The 19,994-nt window shown below is 34.3% G+C and overlaps 1 protein-coding gene across 1 annotated transcript in view; it reads right to left on the bottom strand.

Moving 5' to 3' along the window:
- LOC106874365 (gamma-aminobutyric acid receptor-associated protein-like 2) overlaps nucleotides 1–17,623 on the bottom strand; it is a 40,049-nt gene extending 22,426 nt beyond the window's left edge. The window contains exon 1 of the mRNA XM_014922079.3: nucleotides 16,847–17,623. Within this exon, the coding sequence (XP_014777565.1) occupies nucleotides 16,847–16,880 (34 nt within the window). The 5' untranslated portion in view covers nucleotides 16,881–17,623. The remainder of the gene's footprint in view (nucleotides 1–16,846) is intronic.
- Between the last annotated feature and the right edge of the window lie 2,371 nt (nucleotides 17,624–19,994).

Below are 19,994 nucleotides of genomic sequence, written 5' to 3'. Positions count from 1 at the left end.
ATTTCCAAAGTAAACCAGGAGAGGAGGGGGAAATGTCATTGACGAGGCTACAAATAGCAATGAAAAAACTTGAGGAACCTAGCTGATTGATTGACTGAACTATTAATTAAGCAATCAGTTAGTTAATTGGTTAACCAATTAACTTATAAAAGAAGATAGAACCAGTGCATATGTTTTTGTTGGTATAAAGACCTTCCCAAGATAATTCTATAACTATATTTTATCAAGAATATACTGCCTTCATGTTTAAATTTTCAAAATAATCAATTATGCAAAGGCTTAGTAAAATAAATAACAACTTAAAGGATAAATGTTTACCCATTAAAAACACCATCAATTTTCCAGCAACTGATAGCCTGGTCTCAATTTCAATCTGAAGATTATTATCAGTACACACTTGAATTTCCTGCCAGTCAGCCAACTTAGTTTACTGGTTAGCCACAAGTAGTATTGTCATTTGCAATCATCTAGATATCAGTAGCTGCTGCAATGCTAATAATTTGAGAAAATGTTCTAGTCTACATTGCTTACACTTATCCCTAGTCACAGTGCAACGTGTCAGTGGGGTATGTAAAGTGTAAATGCAAGTCCAAATGAATGAGGGGAAAAACTAGAAATGGTGAGAGAACTATACTATAGTGTTTCAGTGAGAAAAGTCTGTGAGACACGATACAGATTTATCGGCAACAGAGAAAAAATATTGCTATTCTTTGCAGAAACTGGTTTTAAGAAATAAATAAGTATTAGAAAATCTTGCCTGCCCCCACTCAATTCCTGTTGGAGTTGTAAGGGGGCATTGTTATGACATGGTGGGTCACAAGCATTTTAAACCTGGTGAAGCCCCACCACCACCTCAAGGTCTGACCACAGATGCTTCCTTCCAGAGAGAGAGGGTGAGAGAAAGAAAAAAGAAATTGACACTAGTACTTGGCTGGTAATTTATTGACCCCTCCCCCACGTTTATAAAGTTAATCTCCGCAGGATTTGAACACAAAGCAAAGAGTCAGAAGAAATGCTGCTAGATATTCAAATGACTGTCAATTTAGTGCCTTAATTAGCAAAAAACTATGAAAGCTAGTTAAATTACTAAATTTCAATGACTGTTGATTGAATAATTTTGACAATACCAGAATAATAAAGTAGACGTGTCAGAGAGCATGATAATGGAACAGGCTGAGTTGTACCATAAAAAATTGGAATTGAAAACAGTCGTAGTGAAAGTTCGCAGCAAAAGGTTTAAGAATCATCAATGTGTAAAGTGTGACAATCCAAGTGTAAGTTAGATGTAAACTGCATGTATTATTAATTAGGTGAATTACTTGGAAACTGCTGTTACATAGCTTTTATGCTATTAATAATACCAAACCTTCACAATACCCCTTTCTTGACTAGAAATATGAAGATCAAAACATTCTCCCTTCTCCAACAATAACAATACAAGGGCACAACTGCTTAAAATTGAATAATGTCATGTGTAAACCTCCGAAGGACTTGCTCTAAAAATTTAACAACTTCATTGTAGAGACTACAGCATCCTAGCACGAAGGGAGAAAATATGTTCTTCACAATTGGATTTCAAGAGAGGATACAGTGAGGAATTGAGGGATTAGAGAGTGTCTTTACAATTAGTTTTAAGCATTTTTGCTATCACAGATAATTGAGATGTAGGGAGAGTATTTCCATCTTTATAATGTTTCTAGTGGATTAACAAAAAAGTGTATCAAACGTTGATAATGTAACAAAAGCCTCAAAAGAATTTACCCTGAATTTTTATTACACTACTGCAGTGGTTCTCAATCAAGATCCATATGATCCCTCAGGGTCCATATAAGAATTTTGGGGACCCATGCAAGCAGAATAGTAAATTGAGGATCCACAGTAGTATTTTAAAGGTCCATGAAAAAATTTGCGTTAGATATATATATTTATTGCTAGAAACAGCTAGGTTGTCTCTCCAACATTTTACATAGTTCAATATGTTTCTGACCAATTAAACAGGTTCTCTCAGAGAGTTCTATTACTAACTTAAACAAGTTAATGTATGTAAAACAAAATAGGAATTTTGAAAGAAGTATCTATAAAACTTAGTTTTTAAACATCAAATGGTTATGGGGGTCCACCAGAATAAAATAGTAAACAAAGGGGTCCATAGATAAAAAATGGTTGAGAACTGCTACACTAGAGTGTTATCTGTTACATAATGGGTGACTTTGGAAGTATACTTTTGCCACCATCATGGCATCAAGAAAAATGGCATACAACAATAATTGTAATTTTACTTTTATCAAATTTCTTGGGACTAAAACAAAATGAAATGAATAGTAATTTTCAAAAGAAAAATGCTCATTAACCTTAAAATAAAATTAAATAATATTCATAAAAAAAAACCCTTGATTTTATATTATAAAAGTTTACACTGTCTCCTCTCCTCTCATATATATATATATATATATATATATATATATATATATATATATATATAAAACTCTTTCCCTTTCTTCCTCTATGATTCTTTCTCTCACAGTATGCAAGTGTAGTGATCATTTACTCCTTGCATGTCACCTAGCCTAGTATGCACACTCATCCTGCACCTCCTTGTTAATTTCCTCTGTATCTCTTTTCTCTCTAGATTATGTTCAGGGTGGCTGAGGAAATCAACCAACCAACATTTATATCAGCTATTATTAAATAGAGATGAATGGCAGTGAGCTTACAGAATCATTAGCACACCAGGCAAAATGCTTAGCGGCATTTTGTCCATTTTTATCTTCCAAGTTCAAATTCCGAGATTGACTTTACTTTTCATACTATTGGGGTTGATAAAATAAGTACCAGTTGAGCACCAGGCTCAATGTAATCGACTTATCCACCTCCAAAACTTGCTGGCCTTGTGCCAAAACCGTTATTAAATGGTGATTTCCATTAGCCTGGTATAATGGAGAATCCAGCATGCAATCAAACCATAAGTACTGGAAAAAAAAAAATCAGTAGTGTACTCATACTACCTTTGATGTAATTTTGGAAGTGATATCCCCACAACAGTTTAATGCAGGTAATTTCCAATAAGTATTTGTTGATATAGTTAATGTAAACATGGCTGAATTAATTACTGCACATTAAAAACATAATAAATGATGTATAAGCTATGTTGAGGTTTAAGTAAACACAGCTTATGAACATTATGCATGGCAAGTCGTTAGATAGGTTACATAACTAAATGTATTGGTTAATGTATTTCTTGTAGAGCCAGTATCTATAAATGTGTAAATTATATTTGGGTTCTGACAGCAGCCAATACACAATATAATGCTTTGCCATTTCATAAGAATTTCATGAGAATTCCAATCTGGATCTTTATTCTGAATTTTGGGTAGCTGAATGAGTAAAGATTCTTTTTTATTTCCTTTCTCCATTCTATGCATATTTCAATCTTGTTACTGCCCAAAGCAGTATAGGATTTCTTAGCTAAAGTTTAAGCTACTAGAAACTCAATCATCAATGAGTGCAGAGTATGCAAAAAAGATTAATGTAGGTGTAATCCAAGATCATCAGCCCTGATTATGCAGATTTATTTTCAATAAATTTTATAACCAGAAGTCCTTCCTACTCCTAACCATTCAACTAGGGAACAAGAATGGAACTTGCATTTTGTTAAACAAAATGGAACAGAACATGTGCCTGGCTCAAGAGAAAAAAAAACAAAAAAACCCAATAGTTGAAGCAGGATGTGAACATACAACCATGTTATTAAGAATTCAGTATTTTAAGCTCACAGCAATTGCATGATTCAAAAGATAAGATCTTTACAGACAAGCCCCGGATTTTAAAACATTAAATTAATCAAATATTGTTTTTACAGGGAGAAGTTATCAATATACATTAATACACAGAACAGAATGATAGTGAACACATGTATTGATTAAAGGTTACATATAATAGCATTGCTAGTGTGCATGAGTTCAATCTCTGGATCAGTCATGCTGTGTGTGTGTGTGTGTGTGTGTGCATGTATATATATATATATATATATATAATCATAAATATACAGGGATTAGCATTGAGTTGCTTCTCCAAAATACTGAAAATTTAGAAATAGCAGTCAAAGAACTACTGATTCTAAACTACAAATTTTTCTCTAAACGGATGGCGATATTTATGGCACACATAGAACAAAATTTATATATATATAAATGTTGGCAAGCTGGCAGAATCGTTAGCACACCTGTTCAGCGGCATTTCATTCATCTTCACATACTGAGTTCAAATTCTGCTGAAGTTGACTTTGCCTTTCATCCTTTCAGAGTTGATAAAATAAGTTACACATTGGAGTCGATGTAATTGACAAGCCACCTCCCACAAAATTTCAGGCATTGTGCCTTTAGTAGAAAGGATTATATATATCATCATCATGTGAACAGGACTGATTGATGTATAACTAGCAGCATCGCATGTATTGATGTATAATACAGAAAACATTCCTAGTATGGGCAACAGAACAAGAACTGTCTATTCCCATGGGTTAAACAAAGCATTTAGTTCCAAATTCTGAGAACAGAGCAGATATCTTCAGAAGACCAAAGGATTACCACAGTTGAAATGTAACCATAACAACTAAAATGAGGACACTAGTCTGAATGCATTAAAGTATAATATTAATTCCTCGTCACAGAAATTCAGAATTTGTTCATGTAAAAAATGTTAACATATTCTCAAAATGGTGTACACCATCCTTTTTTTTTTTTTTGATTAACATTATAATGAAAGACAGCTTGTCTCCCAGAACACCAACATTTTTCACAGAACTCATTTTTGGAAAACTATTCTGAAGGGCAAGTTGAGCATATTTTTTTTTCAGAGTGGAGTTCATAGTTTTCCTGTTTTAAATGTTATTTACAACCGTTGACCAGTTCTGTCATCTCAGTACAAGGATAACTGCATAAAACCTTTAGATCAGAGTCTGTGATTCTAGTTACTTCTTCCTTTCTTTCTCTCTCTCACACACACATACACACGTGCATTCACATGCGATTCATTTCATAGCTATGTGACATTTGGTTTAAATTAACCTTTGGAACCAAAATTATCTAAAATGTAAACAAAATGCTCACAGTTTGTTGACAATTATTATCAATATCAGCAGTCATATTTACCTCTCTTTCAAGGTTTAATTTTTCAATCAAGTGTATTGGATTCAATGACAACTATTCCCAATGGAACTTGCCCAGCTTATAAACATTATTTTTGCTTATTTAGGCTCCAGCCCAGCCCTTATCAAGCATCCCACCTGCAACAACAGAGTATTTTACTTAAATGCACTTTATCCAAAACTAAATTATCTAATTTAGCTCACTTTGCAACCACATGGTTTAAGGTTTAGTCCCACTGTGTAACATCAGGACAAGGGCCTTCTACTATAGCCCTAGACTCACCGATGCCTCACAAGTGAATTTGGGAGACAGAAATTGTGTAGCTCATTGTGTATGTGTGTGTGTGTTTCTGTTACCTCCTCCCACTGTTTGATACCTGGTGTTGGTTTGTTTACATCCCCATAACTTAGCAGTTCTGTAAAAGAGAGCAATAGAACAAGTACCAGACTTAGAAGAAAAGAAACGTAAGTACTGAGGTCAATTTGTTCAACTAAAACTCTTCAAGGTGGTGGCCCAGCATGGCTGCAGTCCACTGAAAAAAGGTAAAAGATAAAAAACACCATTTATAAAACAGTAAGGTGTGATTTAAGGGAGATTTTGCTGCTATTTATAGCATTCTGAACAACAATATAAAGGTTCCTCTCATTATTTAAACTATTTAAAAAAAAAAATTTTTGTTAGAAAAAGTAAAATTTGTTAATTTTTATAAATTTAGATCATTGAAAAAGTTCTAGAGACCTGAACTGCTAGAAATAGCCAAATTTTCCTCAAATTACACCCTATTACTGTCAAAAAGAAAGTGCACATTAGATAACCCTACAAAGGCAAGATGAAATATTATTGATCATCAAACAAGTTAAACAATAACACTAATGTAATTAAAGGCAACAGAGAAGGGATAGGCATTTCATTGGTAGGATACTGGATGATCTGTCAGGATACTGCCCTTCAGCATTCAAGCCAGCCTTATCAAGCCCAAATATTCTACCTGCTTTATGTTCAAATCAGGCCTCTCACACCTACCTTACAAGATCATTCAAAAGATAAACTATCACATCATCAAAATCTCAGAGCTACAAGATAATGCAGGATTAATACAAAACAAAGTGAATAAATAAGCATTACATGTGCCAGAGTAATCTGAATGCTGAAGGGTTAAACCAAGGTTAGGTGATACGGGTTTTGAGGCCCTTAAGTATAGCCTTCAAAAAGAACTAAATCTAGTCCCACTGTGTAACATCAGGACAAGGGTCTTCTACTATAGCCCCAGACTCACCGATGCCTCACAAGTGAATTTGGGAGACAGAAATTGTGTAGAAGCTCATTGTGTATGTGTGTGTGTTTCTGTTACCTCCTCCCACTGTTTGATACCTGGTGTTGGTTTGTTTACATCCCAGTAACTTAGCAGTTCTGTAAAAGAGAGCAATAGAACAAGTACCAGACTTAGAAGAAAAGAAACGTAAGATTTTATGCAGTTTCCCCCAAACATTTAATAACACTTTTTCAAGGAAGGCTTATTAGATTTCACTTAATTCAATGTAGCCATCAAATCATCTGGCTGTAAACAGGCACTGCAATTTAGGAATAAACTCTGTAAACACTAGTAGGGCAAAAGGAAGGATACATTAGATAATGTTGTCCTGAAAGCACACTGCTTAATGGGAGTCACATTTAATTTGTTCATAGGCTTGGTTGATCAGGGGTTAACTCTTTAGCATTTAACAGACCATATCTGGCCAAAATATTCTACCTCTTTTAGGTTCAAACTAGCCAGATCCCACCCTACAATGTCATTCTAAAAATAAACAGTCACATTTTCAAAATCTCAAAGTTACAAGATAATGCATGAATAATTCTAAACAATGTAAATAAATAGGCATTACATTTGAAAGTTAAACAACTAAAGTATGAAAATATTAACATTTGTTAACATTGAAAGGAAATAAATCTAAAACAAAACCAAGAGAGGCATGAGTATAGGGTTAAGAAGTTTGCATCACAACTGTGTAGTTCTGAGTTCACTCATACTGCACAGCACTTAAGCCAAGTGTCTTCTGCCATAGCTTTGGATTGGCCAATACCTTATGCATAGAATTTTGCTGACTGAAAAGTGGATGTTAAACAACAGCAATGGTTTTATATATATATATATATATATATATATATATATACACACACACACACAAAGTAATCAAAGGATATTTGTGTATCATATAACTTTTTGTTGTGTATCATTTGTGTAAGTCAAATATTTAACATTGGCACAAATTCAAAACTTTCACACTTCACTAACAAAAAACCTTTCCAATAGTTGCTCAACACTGAGTTAGACACTAGTGTCACTCTTACCATCAGAAATGTAACATATATTTTGTAAACAAGTAACAAGTACCAGTAATATATATCTGGGTTAATTTAACTGATTAATACACTGTTTCCTTACAAAATGTAACCTTGAGCCTAAGGAATAAACAAAAAAAAATCAACATTGTGACCACTCATCTGAGAGTAGATGTAACTAAGTCTTCAGATTGATTAGTAAGCAACCTTCAAACAGAGGTTAAGCTTCAAGTTGGGTGTGTACAGAATGTTATTTCATTATTTAGATCACTAATACTCTTAAGATAGGTTCTCATTCCCTTGCTCTAAGTCAGAGGTCACCAAACTTTTTCATGGCGGGTCAAATAACTGAATGTTGAGCGCGGGCCGCATAACCATTTTGTTCAATACAATACAGTGAATACACAAAACAAAGACAACCAACATATTTATTTACTAAAAAGTTATCAAAGGCAATGTTAGCAATAAGATAGTTATATCACACCCAGCATGCACACATCTGAATCTCACAAACTAAGCAGCAAAAAAGGTTGGTGGGATTTGGTGTTTAGCAAGATGTCATCAATATTTGCTTTGGACTTGCTGCATCCGAGAGAATTGCTTTCTAATGTTCATCAGTCAACCTCGTTCAATGTGCTGACTTTACATCCTTCCTTACTGAAAATGTTTGCTCACAGACATAAGTTGTTCCAAACACTGATGCCATACCAGAAGCAAATGAACTCTCATTGCAGGTCCTTACACAAAAGGTACAGTGCAGCAGCAGACCAGGTGAATTGACCTCGTAGACCAGATTTGGCCTGCAGGCCGTAGTATGGTGACCCCTACTCTAAGTGTACATAAATATATATATTTTTATGCTTATAGAAGAAATAAACCTTCCATGGAAAGGTCTCAACAATGCTTGTCAACCTGCTAGAAATAGCCAAATCTCATCTGAAACATACACTTTATCATCTTAAAATGGAAAGGACACACTAGGATACTGTAGTCCTAGATAAACTCAAGGAAAAAATAGGGTTTGCCACAACTAGAATGCATCTGATCATGAAGTCTGCTTACTCAAAGCTAGTCTAGGTCTAAAGCATTATTATTTATCGCATCCTGATGCGTATTAACTGCCTTGACACAAAGTTCGACATAATGGCCAGCAGTGTAATAGTATAACACACCTGTGTCTTTTTAAGATTCACAGGACAAATTGTGACTGGTTTGTGTGTGATACTACAAACCCAAGATCAAGAAGTTTAAATTTTAATGGCATCTCAGAGGGATAGAACAAAAGTGAACTGAAACATCTTATAACATCTGCAGTTGGCAGTAAAGGTTACAATGAACACAGCAATGCAAATCTATCAACAAATAGAATGAGCCATCATCTTACTTGCTAAAAGTGGCAGTCAAATCTTTCAAATTTCCTTAGAAAAGAAAAGAGACGAATAACATTATCTGGTAAGTTAGGATTATCACAGCTGGAATGCTTTTCATCATAGGTTTGCTTAATCACAGCCGATTTGGAGCTAAAAAAACAGCATACATTGCTCAACAGAAATACAAATATATAGACTTGTTTGGAGTATTTAGTCTGTAGTTATCATCCATAATGTAAGATCTAAAATGCTGACAAGATTTTACAGCATTAAACGGCTGATAGAAAAGTTGCCTACTCTGAAAGAAAAGTTGCCTACCTACACTTATAGATAACATTCCTAAATGGTCTCGGAACCTAAAGAAAGATTATTGTCCAAGAACTAAATACATACAAATGAACTCCTGCTTTATGAGCAAGTAGTACTTATCCACTGGACCATCCCACCTCTACAGTTATAATTACCAAGATAAAAGAAATTAAAGACTCTTCTTATTGGTTAACTAACTCTGAACGCTTTATCCTAATGTATCAGTTATCAAGGTTAGACTGGTTGTTTATGAATAAAGTATAATCAACTGAGTGTAGCTTGAATTTTATTGTGATTGATGCCAATCATTACCAAGTCAAATATGATAGAGCAGACAATAATCAAAAGCACTGCAGCCTTGACCATCCTGCCTTTTATATATTTAAGACTACATTATCCAATCTATGCTTTTTAAAAGACAATAAGGTATGGTTTGAGGGAGATTTGCCAGACACTTTTAGCAAGTTGAACAACTACAACTTCTCAGACAAACTGAATACCTTACTCCCTTCCCACTCAATTTCAGTTCTTTAATGAAGCCATGTCAATTACTTCTTTATTACAGGTAAAGAATGAATGTTACAACATCTTAATTCCACATTCATACAACAGCTGGGAATTTTGTTAATCTGACCTAACCAAATCACAACAAAGTTGGAAGACTTCAGTGGTATTCCAACATCACAGTAAAGTTACAGAGCCTTACTGTTATTTTACTCAAAGCCCAAGTCAAAAAAATAGGAGAGAGAAGCTCTCTTATTCTCAAGCAGAGGTTACAGATACTACTAACGTACAAGGCAAGCTTTGTACTTTAAGCACCTGTGCCCCAAATATGTAGCACTCAAACCTGCAAAGCTCTACATAGAGGTATTGCAGAGAAGTAGAATTCACCACTCTTAAATAGTAACAACACTATCGTTTTAATGGAAATAAAGTAATTTTACTGGTTAACAATACTGAGCTCAACTCCTCCAGTGGGAGCAGCTACTTGCAAATAGACTAGTTATCTTATATAGGAGCTATCATCTATTTTATGCTATACAAATAAAGTACCAACCCTATGGATCCATGTTATTTAAAAATAATTAAATAATTAGTTTTTCTCAGTTTTTTCTACTTGCTTTTGATTCTTTCAATCAACATTGACAGAAACTGTTGGTGCTTGCTGAACTGGTACAAGGTTACACACTAACCAACTGTTCTAGACCATTTGTTTTTGTTGTTTAGTTTCAGTCAGCCCTGATCAAATAGACCTATGTCAAAGGCATTCCAAACATCACCATCTTATATTTTCTCCAGTCAGTGCATGTCTAGGGCAATTTGAGAACAGATTTGGTTGTTATTTTTTGCAGATCAAGTAACCAGAGCATTTAACAGTGCTACTTCATTGTTGAATTATTAAAGGAATAAAAGCAATAATCAGATGTGAAAGGAAAAATAAAAATCACACTATTACACTTATTTCAATGGGTTAACCCTTTAGTGTTCGGATTACTCTGTTAAATGTAATACTTTTTCACTCATATTGTTTTGAATTAATCATGCATTATCTTCTAGCTTTGAGGTTTCAGTGATGTGATGGTTTATTTTTTAAAATGTCAATGTACATTAGGTGGGAGAGGCTAGATATCACCAGTTTGAATATAAAACATGTAGAATATCTGGGCCAGATATGGCCAATTTAAACGCTATATGGTTAAACCATAACCCTGTAGCATTTAAACAGGCCATATCCAACCCATATAGTTTGTTTTATGTTCAAACTGGCCAGATCAGGCCTCTCTCATCTACCCTACAATGTCATTTTAAAAATATACAAGCACATCATCAAAATCTCAATGCTATGAGATAATGCATGATTAATTCAAAACAATGTGAATAAATAAGTATTACATTTGATAGAGTAATTTGAATGCTAAAGGGTTAAATATAGAAGAGAGAATGACAATGTCTGGTATCTTTGTCATTGTAGTAAACAGTAGATGGTTTATACAGTAGCAATACTATATAAACCATCTTCTAAATGTGATATAGTGACTCATAGGAACCACTAGGGCAGGAATGGGCGGTAGGCAGCCTTTGAAGCACTTAAGTGCAGCCTCCAGGAAAAGAACTCCAGATTTTGATTAAAAAAAAAAAAAAAAACTTTTGGTTTCATAGTATCATATTGTTCTTAAATCATTACAAGAATACATCAATGGGAAAAAAATTCCCTTTTGATCTCATATGCAAATGTTTTATATGTACCATGTGTAAACTGCATAACCATGCCAATTTTAAAGTGCAACCAATATTTGACACTGTTGCACCCACTACACAGAGTGTTTGACCTTTAGGGATACAGACTACTCTGTCAAATGCTTATTTATACTCACATTGTTTTGAATTAACCATGCATTATATTCAAGCTTCGAGATTTTCATGATGTGACTTATTCTTTAAAATGACATTGTAAGGGTAGGATCTGACTGCTTTGAACATATTTGGGTTGGATAAGGCCAGTTAAAATGCTAAAGGGGTTAATAGTCTTTAAAAGGTCAGATTATAGTCATGATTGTATTTTCACAAAAATGTAACTACATTTTTCTGATTATTTAATAAACTTTTTTTTAATATGGCCTTAGATCACACATGATTCAAATTTGAAAAATTTCTCCCTCATTCCTGCCTCACATATTATGAAGACAGTGGTGTCCCTATAACGTATGTTCCATGCATAATATGCTTATACTTTCTGAAGACATTAGCAACAGCCAGAGATCTTGATAACAATAAGAGGACAATAAAAATAATGTGATGGTCAAGTTTCATCACTAACTAAATTAGGAACTGTTTTTTTTTTTTTAATGTAGAAATATTTGAGATCAGCACTAAATGGATCTCCAGTTTTGACAATGAGTACCGAAGTACCTAACTGAATTACAATATAAGTGACTGAACATGTACACTTGTAGCCTTAACATAATTCTTAGGAAGAATCAGCATGTCAAGATTTGATCTTTCAAGTACAAGTACAATTCAAAAGGCTTCCACAAGTTTCCACTTACACAATTTCACTCATGAGGCTTTGGTCAACCCATGGCTACAGTAAAAGACTTGACCAAGGTGCCATGCAGCAGGATGAAACCTGGAGCCTGGGAACTGTGAGGCAAATTTCTTAATCTTTCAGTCATAAGCTATCAAAATAACTTATCATAAGTCCTGCAGCTAACAATGGTGACTGATTTTTCACAATAGCTAAGACAACAGGAGGTTATGGAGGCGGGCTACTACAGATACAACTCAGCATCAATTACAAATTATGAGCCTTTCAGCTTGTAACCCCACATCTCAATGACTTACTCCACCACCCTATACTTTGTACAGAAATTCATAACAACAATAACCTTAACAGCAACATAACAATTCCCTTCATAGACATACTTAAAACTATAATGCTAGCTAGCAACTGAACCAAACAAATCCACTTCTGCCCTACTTAACAGCATCACATGATAATTACCACTTCATTATGTATGCCACTCCCAATAATATCGGTATTATACTAAAAAATTCGAAAATTCTAGATATCACCTTGAACACACCAATATCATTGTACACAATACACAGAGGGCAAACTTGAAAAGATAAGTTATAAGCAGTACATCATGTTCAACATGAACTATGCTAGACCAACACTGCCACAAACCCCAAATTATAAACTTATCAAATCAATACCCTTTCCTTTGTAGCACACATTTACCACTTTCACAATGAAATTTATTCTTTAAAAAGAACACTTCAACATCATGTCATGCAGTTTTAAGGAGCACAAAATGACCAACCACTTTCAAATATGAATACATTATTAACACTTCAGCATTGAAACTAAATCTGGTTCGTGTCCAAACCAACAGTTGAAATTGGGCAAAGCAGGTCTCAAATTTTAAAAAAATGAAGTCATAGTTTCCCAGAATAATACAATTTAAAAACTATTTACACGCCCATCAAATCCGAAAGTAGCAATACTTCTTACCTATCCTACTTCTTATCTTTAATACATACTTAAAACAGGGTTGCTGTCTAATTGTAATTCGAAATTTTTGACCGCGAGTGCACCTAAGTACTCCGTCGAATCTATAATGGTTGGCAAACTGTTTTTGAACCTCCTGTGGAGACACATGTTGCTGTGGCTATTTTGTGATTATATTTGTTTGCTTGCGCTGGACAGGAGTGATCTTCGCACTGTGATCAAGTTTTAGGTTTTGCTGAGTAGACAGACAGTGGTTATGCGGAGAATAGTCAGGTGGAGTCTCCGGTTTGTAATTCCTATTCATGAAATGAACGTGTAAGTGGCTGGGTATTCCACAGACACATGTACCCTTAACATAACTCCCAGACCAAATGAGTATATAACACAATATAACAAGGTTTGACTTCTTTCCAGAGAAAAGGAACCGAATTAGAAGGGGCGAAAGGCAAAGTTAACTTCGACAGGATTTGAACTACAGAGAGTTGGAACGAATACAGCAGGTCGTTCTATCCGACACTAACTACTGTCAATTCGCAGCCTTAGTATGTATTTTGGATTCATGACAATGAAAACAGCCAAAACCGGATCTACAGTGTGGCGTACTAAATGCACCGCTCATTTATTTATTTTAATGTAAAGCGCTAATACGTGATTCATTTCTCTAATTGCTCATTTGAAATTTCGGTAGTTTAAACTCTGGGCCAGAAAAGTGAATGTTGGACTATACAGAATATATGCTGTACCACTGTAACTAAATCACTGTCATTAATTGAGCAATTAACAACTCAGTAGATTTGTACAAATAGTATGATTGCCGTAAACAGATTTAACATACCAGTAATAGACACAGAAATGAATTTATATATCTACTCCCCAGAAAGTTACCACAATTTCGTACTAGACACAAAACACAAGAACTACAAGAGAGGAAGAGATTGAGACGGAATGTTGCCACGCTCTAGTCAGACATTAGTAGTCTGTCCCAACTAAGTAAGTGTACGCGAGTGTGATAAAGCCGAAAATTAAAAACGCTAATAGTAAATTACTAGGTTTACAATTAGTGTGTAACAGGATAGAAGTCGAAGCGTGCGTAACAGAAATGATGCAGAGTTCAGAGGGAGAGAGAGAAAGTATTAAGAGACTGGCTTTGAAAGTTTACAACAAATACGTATTTTAATACGGATAGGAACTAAATACAACATCCTTTTCGAAGTAATTCGACTGGAAAAATCCAATCTTTGCAGAAGTAGGAACGTTTGTTTTAAATCAATAATAAATAATACAGACACTAAATTTTTATCGAATCAGAATAGATGAATGAAAAAAAAAAAATACTGCATATGTTATATAAAATAACCATTATGATGACGACGGATCACAAATCTTTGCGGCAAACAAGTATTCCATGTGACTGGTAGAATAAATGAAATAGCGGGAAACATTAACCGAATAAGGAAATTAGCAACAGCTGACAAAAAATAACGAGTGACAAAAAATGTGTGGGAAGGTTTTTCAATAATTCCATTTTTATCGTCCTTAAACAATTAGTTAACTTTGTCGGGAAAATAAGATAAGTTAGTTAACTGAATCAGTTCGGTATCTTCATTTTTCCGACACCGCACCTTGGATGGATAGACAGGAAAAAACTGACTCCAGCGAAGTTAGTACTCAAAACACAGCTCTCATAATTTGACTTTTATTACTCAAAATTTAACTTTTGTTTTATGTAAAAAGTTGTCAGTTTAGCTAAACATATCTTGACAAAGCATTGAACTTTCTAAGGTTTATCAATTATTTAACGTATAACTATTTTTATTAAAAACATAACTATTCAGATTTTATACTTTCATTTTTTTAAATTTCATTACAAACTACGTTTAATATTAAATGTTTGCGTTTCATAAGAGTGTAACTGTTTTATTTTTTTAACTACAATTAAAAATAAACAAATGTTTGGATAAAAAAAAGGGGGTGTTTTGGCGGTGGGGTACAAAAGGAAGTCTTGCCACCAGATTTTCCAAGGATTATTTGAACAGGTTTAATATGGAAAAAAAATTGAATAAGGAGTGTCACTGATACATAAACGAACTATATACAAGTATCAATGAATCAAAACGCAACTTTTTTCTTTTTTTCTAATTTTTTTCAATTGTGTTCTGTTTTCTCCAATTTTCTAATTTAATTTTGTAAACGGTAAACACTAAGAAGACAACTAATAATGTTAACCTTAAGCTCGACAAAAAAGAGAAACGGACAAATTGCTATCATACAAATAAAACAACCTGCATTTATGAGTGCACATTTTTTGGCGACGCTAAAATAGAATCTGAATTTTAAAACATTACTATAAAAAAAATATAGAAAACATTCCGAACAAGTCATTTCCTCGTCTGATTTTTATCAGACTTTATATATACGAAGTAATAAAACATTCTACGTACATTAATTCTACTCTTTATTAGTATTAACAGTTCAAGCACGCGAATTACTGTATTCGTACCCCCAGCCCTCCAAAAATATACGACATGCCTTAACTACTGATAGTTAAATATTGTTTTAATGACAGTATACGAAATATATAGGGACATAATTATGTGTTATCATTTCAGTCTGATTCAATGTCTGCTGAAACCAATACTTATGACTAAGAACTCCACCTCTCTCTTCTCTAAATCTGACCGCGTAGCTGAATGTTGTCGCAATTTTATGATAAAGCAATTATTACATTAGCTGCAATATATACATGCACATATTTAACTAATATATTAAGTTTGTGTCAGTATAAATTTTTCTGAAAGACAGCCTATAACTCCATATGGAAGCAGTGCTAAAGTAGAACATGAAAATCCACATGGCACGTGTTAAGCGGTACAACTGAACATGAAAGAGAGAAAAATCGTACGGTTTTCGAGGAATGAGTTTCGTTTCTCTGATAGGTCATCTAAGAATTATCACACTGTTAAATACTCCCATTTTCTATATGGTAAGATGTCAAAGTGAAACCTTACAAATCCGTGCTTGTGTAAAAAGAATGTAAAGTTATAAGAAAGACATCAAGCCCTATGCTTTTGCTTGCTTGCGATTTCCACGAAACAAGTCAGTCTGAGCATAAAATATCGAAAGAAAAAAAAAAAAGATAGCTATAGACAATATTATAGAACTATTACAATTTTAATAATATTGTTGAACAAATATTAGAAACATTAGTTTTTTGATAAAAACCTGTTCAATTCAAAATGTGAGAAAGAAATATTACATAGTCACATCCTAACGTTTACATAAGTGAGGAGAGGAATTTTTCGAGGAGAACGTAGCATTGAGATCTTATCGATTCTACAAAATGTATTACTCAAGCGCTGCATATCTCAGTAATTATTATTATTATTAAATATTTTCATTAATGTCCTAATTATTTATCATAATTAACGATATCAAACGAAGCAAAAGCGAGACTTGTCAAACCATATTTTAAACAGGAAACATGATACATTAAAACTTCTGTTTGTCGAAAAAATATTTTCAATCATTTTCATAAATGACAATCTGAAAGAATTATTCTTCATTAATGAACGAGCGGCTTACATGTTATGTATGTGAGTGTGTTACATATTTCAGCGCACATGCCAGAACGTCAAGTTACATAGAAGTAAAATAATGAATTAACATACCTAAAGTGTTCTCCTCCTTGTATTTAAATTTCATGTCGATAAAATTTAAGTTGTAACTTGCTTGCTTCTCACTTAGCTTTAGTTATTCTTTTTAACTCCGTTCGGATTGAGTAACGTGATCTACAAAGATTTGTAAGACAACTAAACAGAAACACTGTACAATAACGTAGAGTGACAACCCATGAGGAACAAGATTGGTTAAACGTATTGATTTATCTACATCAATGTTTACTTCCTATGTGATGGTCATGAACGCCTAGTGTTTTCATTTAAATGTCACTGACATCCGATTTTCCGACTGTCACCACTTTATTTCTGTCTGTCTCCAAATGTGTATGTGTACGTACGCATATGTATATAATGTGTATGTCACACTCTCATTCTATAGACTCCTCACACTTATTTCCTCCTACTACTACAATATCCCTCACACTATAGTTTGATATATATATATATATTGTCACTCTTCCTTCCCTTCTCGTTTATTTATTACTCTTTCTCCATTTATTAACCCAATCACGTTATATTTTACTCTCTTCTAACTACTTCACACGCATTATTCTTTTCTCTTCGGCCTATTATATTTCTTCACCGTTCTTCGACTTATATCTATTACTCTTTTTCCCTCTTAACGCTTCAAACAATCATCTCTCTATCTCCATATATCTATGTATGTGTGTGTCTTTCCCTCTCTATACATTTTTACACTCTCTTTTCTCTATACTGTCTTAGCTTAATTACGCCTCTCCGTTCCTTTATCCCACCTCTTCTCATTATTCCTCCTTCTCCTCCTCCCAGCTGTTATATTCTATCCTTTCTTCCTCTCTCTATCTTCTATGTTTGTAAGTATTTGCTTTCTCTTTCACTCCACCCACTAACACGTCACTTATCACTCATATTGTTCTCTTTTCGTTGTCCCGCCAAATTTCCACTTTGTTTCTGACTCAGCTCACGTTATCTCTTTACTAAAAAACACCTGGTGATTTAGTTTTATGAGTATGTGCGCAATAAATTCGTGGTGTAAATAGTGTTATAAAATACTTTCATATAGTATTATAATGTAGTTTTTTAAAGATATGATGTAGAAAGAAATTCGTTATATGGATCTGAAAGCTGGACACTTTCGAAGAGCAATAGAATGCAGGCTCAATGGAATATACAAGATAAGGAAGATGAAGAACGTTTCATGGGAGCAATATTTACTGAACAGCATATATGAAAATACACCATTTGTAAGAGAAACGGTCAAACAACACGGGCTTCACTTCATGAACCACTGTTAGCTAAGACAGATGAAAATGAACGTCAAACTTACTATGAAAACCAATACATAGTGAAAGAAGAAAGGCAGACCTTGTCGAACATTTGTGCAACAGTTGCTAGAGAACACAAACCTTAAATAATCACTGGAGATGTTCATGGAAGCGTGGAAAAGAGCAGTCAGTGGGGTCTGAGTGCGTTCGACACGTTGTACCGGTATTTTCTTTCGTAAAAAAATCTCGACCAGAATGTAGTTACAGAGAAACTCCTCTACGCGAGCACTCAACTTACTGGAAATGACAGCTAAATCTGCCTCATGTCAAACATCTTTAAAAGGGAAGGGTATGCTAGATACGCTATGTCAGCGAAAAAAGTTATGATGTTCACGACTAGAATATTTTTTATCATAGATCTGCCTATCAGAGCTGATCTTGGGCTAAACGACAATAATAAACGTCACTGTTATTGGCACTCCGTCGCTTACGACATCGAGGGTTCCAGTTGATCCGATTCAGTGTGACAAGGCTGACCCTTTAAATTAGAGGTACAACAGAAACAGGAAGTAAGAGTGAGAGAAAGTTGTGGTGAAAGAATACAGCAGGGTTTGCCACCATCCCCTGCCGGAGCCTCGTGGAGCTTTAGGTGTTTTCGCTCAATAAACACTCACAACGCCTGGTCTGGGAATCGAAACCGCGAGTCCGCTGCCCTAACCACTGGGCCATTGCGCCTCCACTAAACGTCACTAATAAACTTCTTATAAACAATAGAATCTGGAGAAACTACTGATGGTCCGTGTTGGCAATTAGTAATGCAAATCATTCATGAAGTTCATAAATATTTTGCCACGTCTCTTTAGGCGTAGGCATGGTTGTGTGCTAAAGAAGCTGGCGGAGGTAAAGAATACGGTTTTCGGCGTAACAAAAACCCTAACCACCGGGTGTACGTATTCTTTACCTTCGCCAAGAAGCTTGCTTCCCAACCACGTAGTCTAGGGTTCGGTTTCACTGAGTGGCAACTCAAACATAGTGTGTTCTGTAGCCTAGGGCCGACCAAATCCTTGTGAGTGGATTTGGTTGACGGATATTGAAAGAAGCCTGTTGTGTACATATCTGTGTGTTTATTTGTGTTTGTCCGCCACCACTATTTTACAACCCGTTATTCTATCAAAAGTAATGCTTATTTATTCAGATTGTTTTGTATTAGTTTGTAGCTTTGAGATTTCAATGAGGTAACTTTTAATTTTTAGAATGATATGGTAGGGTTGGTGTAAGAGACCTCATCTGGCCATTTTGAACATAAAACAGGTACAATATTTGGGCCAGTTTAAATGCTAAAGTGTTAAACAAAGTCCCCATGACTGTTAAAAACTTTTCAACCTTGAACACTTTCAAGCCAATGATTCATAAAAGTTTCACTGTGAATCAACAGATTTACTGCAAATCTATTCCAAGTAAATGAACTGTATTTTATTTATGTCAGAAATGATAAAAGCTTCTAAATGATTAATCTGAAGATATAAATGTGTTGTTGACACTAAACTCATTTAGATGTCATCACTAGTTTCATTGAAAAAAAAAAATGAACTGACGTGGGATCAATAATAGTGGTTTACCTAGTAAGTTAATATTTGGAGGTTTTACACAATAATAATACCAAAAATAATAACAACATGTGTGTGTGTGTGCACGTAATAAGCTGCAAGTGTCACTATAAAATAAAGTATTCAATAAACGTAGTTGGGTGGAATATTTACTGTGATAAAGTAGTTCTAGTTAATCTACTTATCCAATGTCTTGTAGTTTCATATCTGATGCAAATTACTTTGCATATATCCATCATCAGTTGGATTTCATAACTTAGAATCTCCATGAAGTATGAAATAAATTTT

Source organism: Octopus bimaculoides, chromosome 1 (genome assembly GCF_046866305.1).
Source record: "Octopus bimaculoides isolate indiv1 chromosome 1, ASM4686630v1, whole genome shotgun sequence".
In the NCBI taxonomy this organism is placed as follows: domain Eukaryota; kingdom Metazoa; phylum Mollusca; class Cephalopoda; order Octopoda; family Octopodidae; genus Octopus; species Octopus bimaculoides.
The sequence above is the reverse complement of the archived record's forward strand: the minus strand, read 5'-3'. Positions and strand labels throughout refer to the sequence as shown.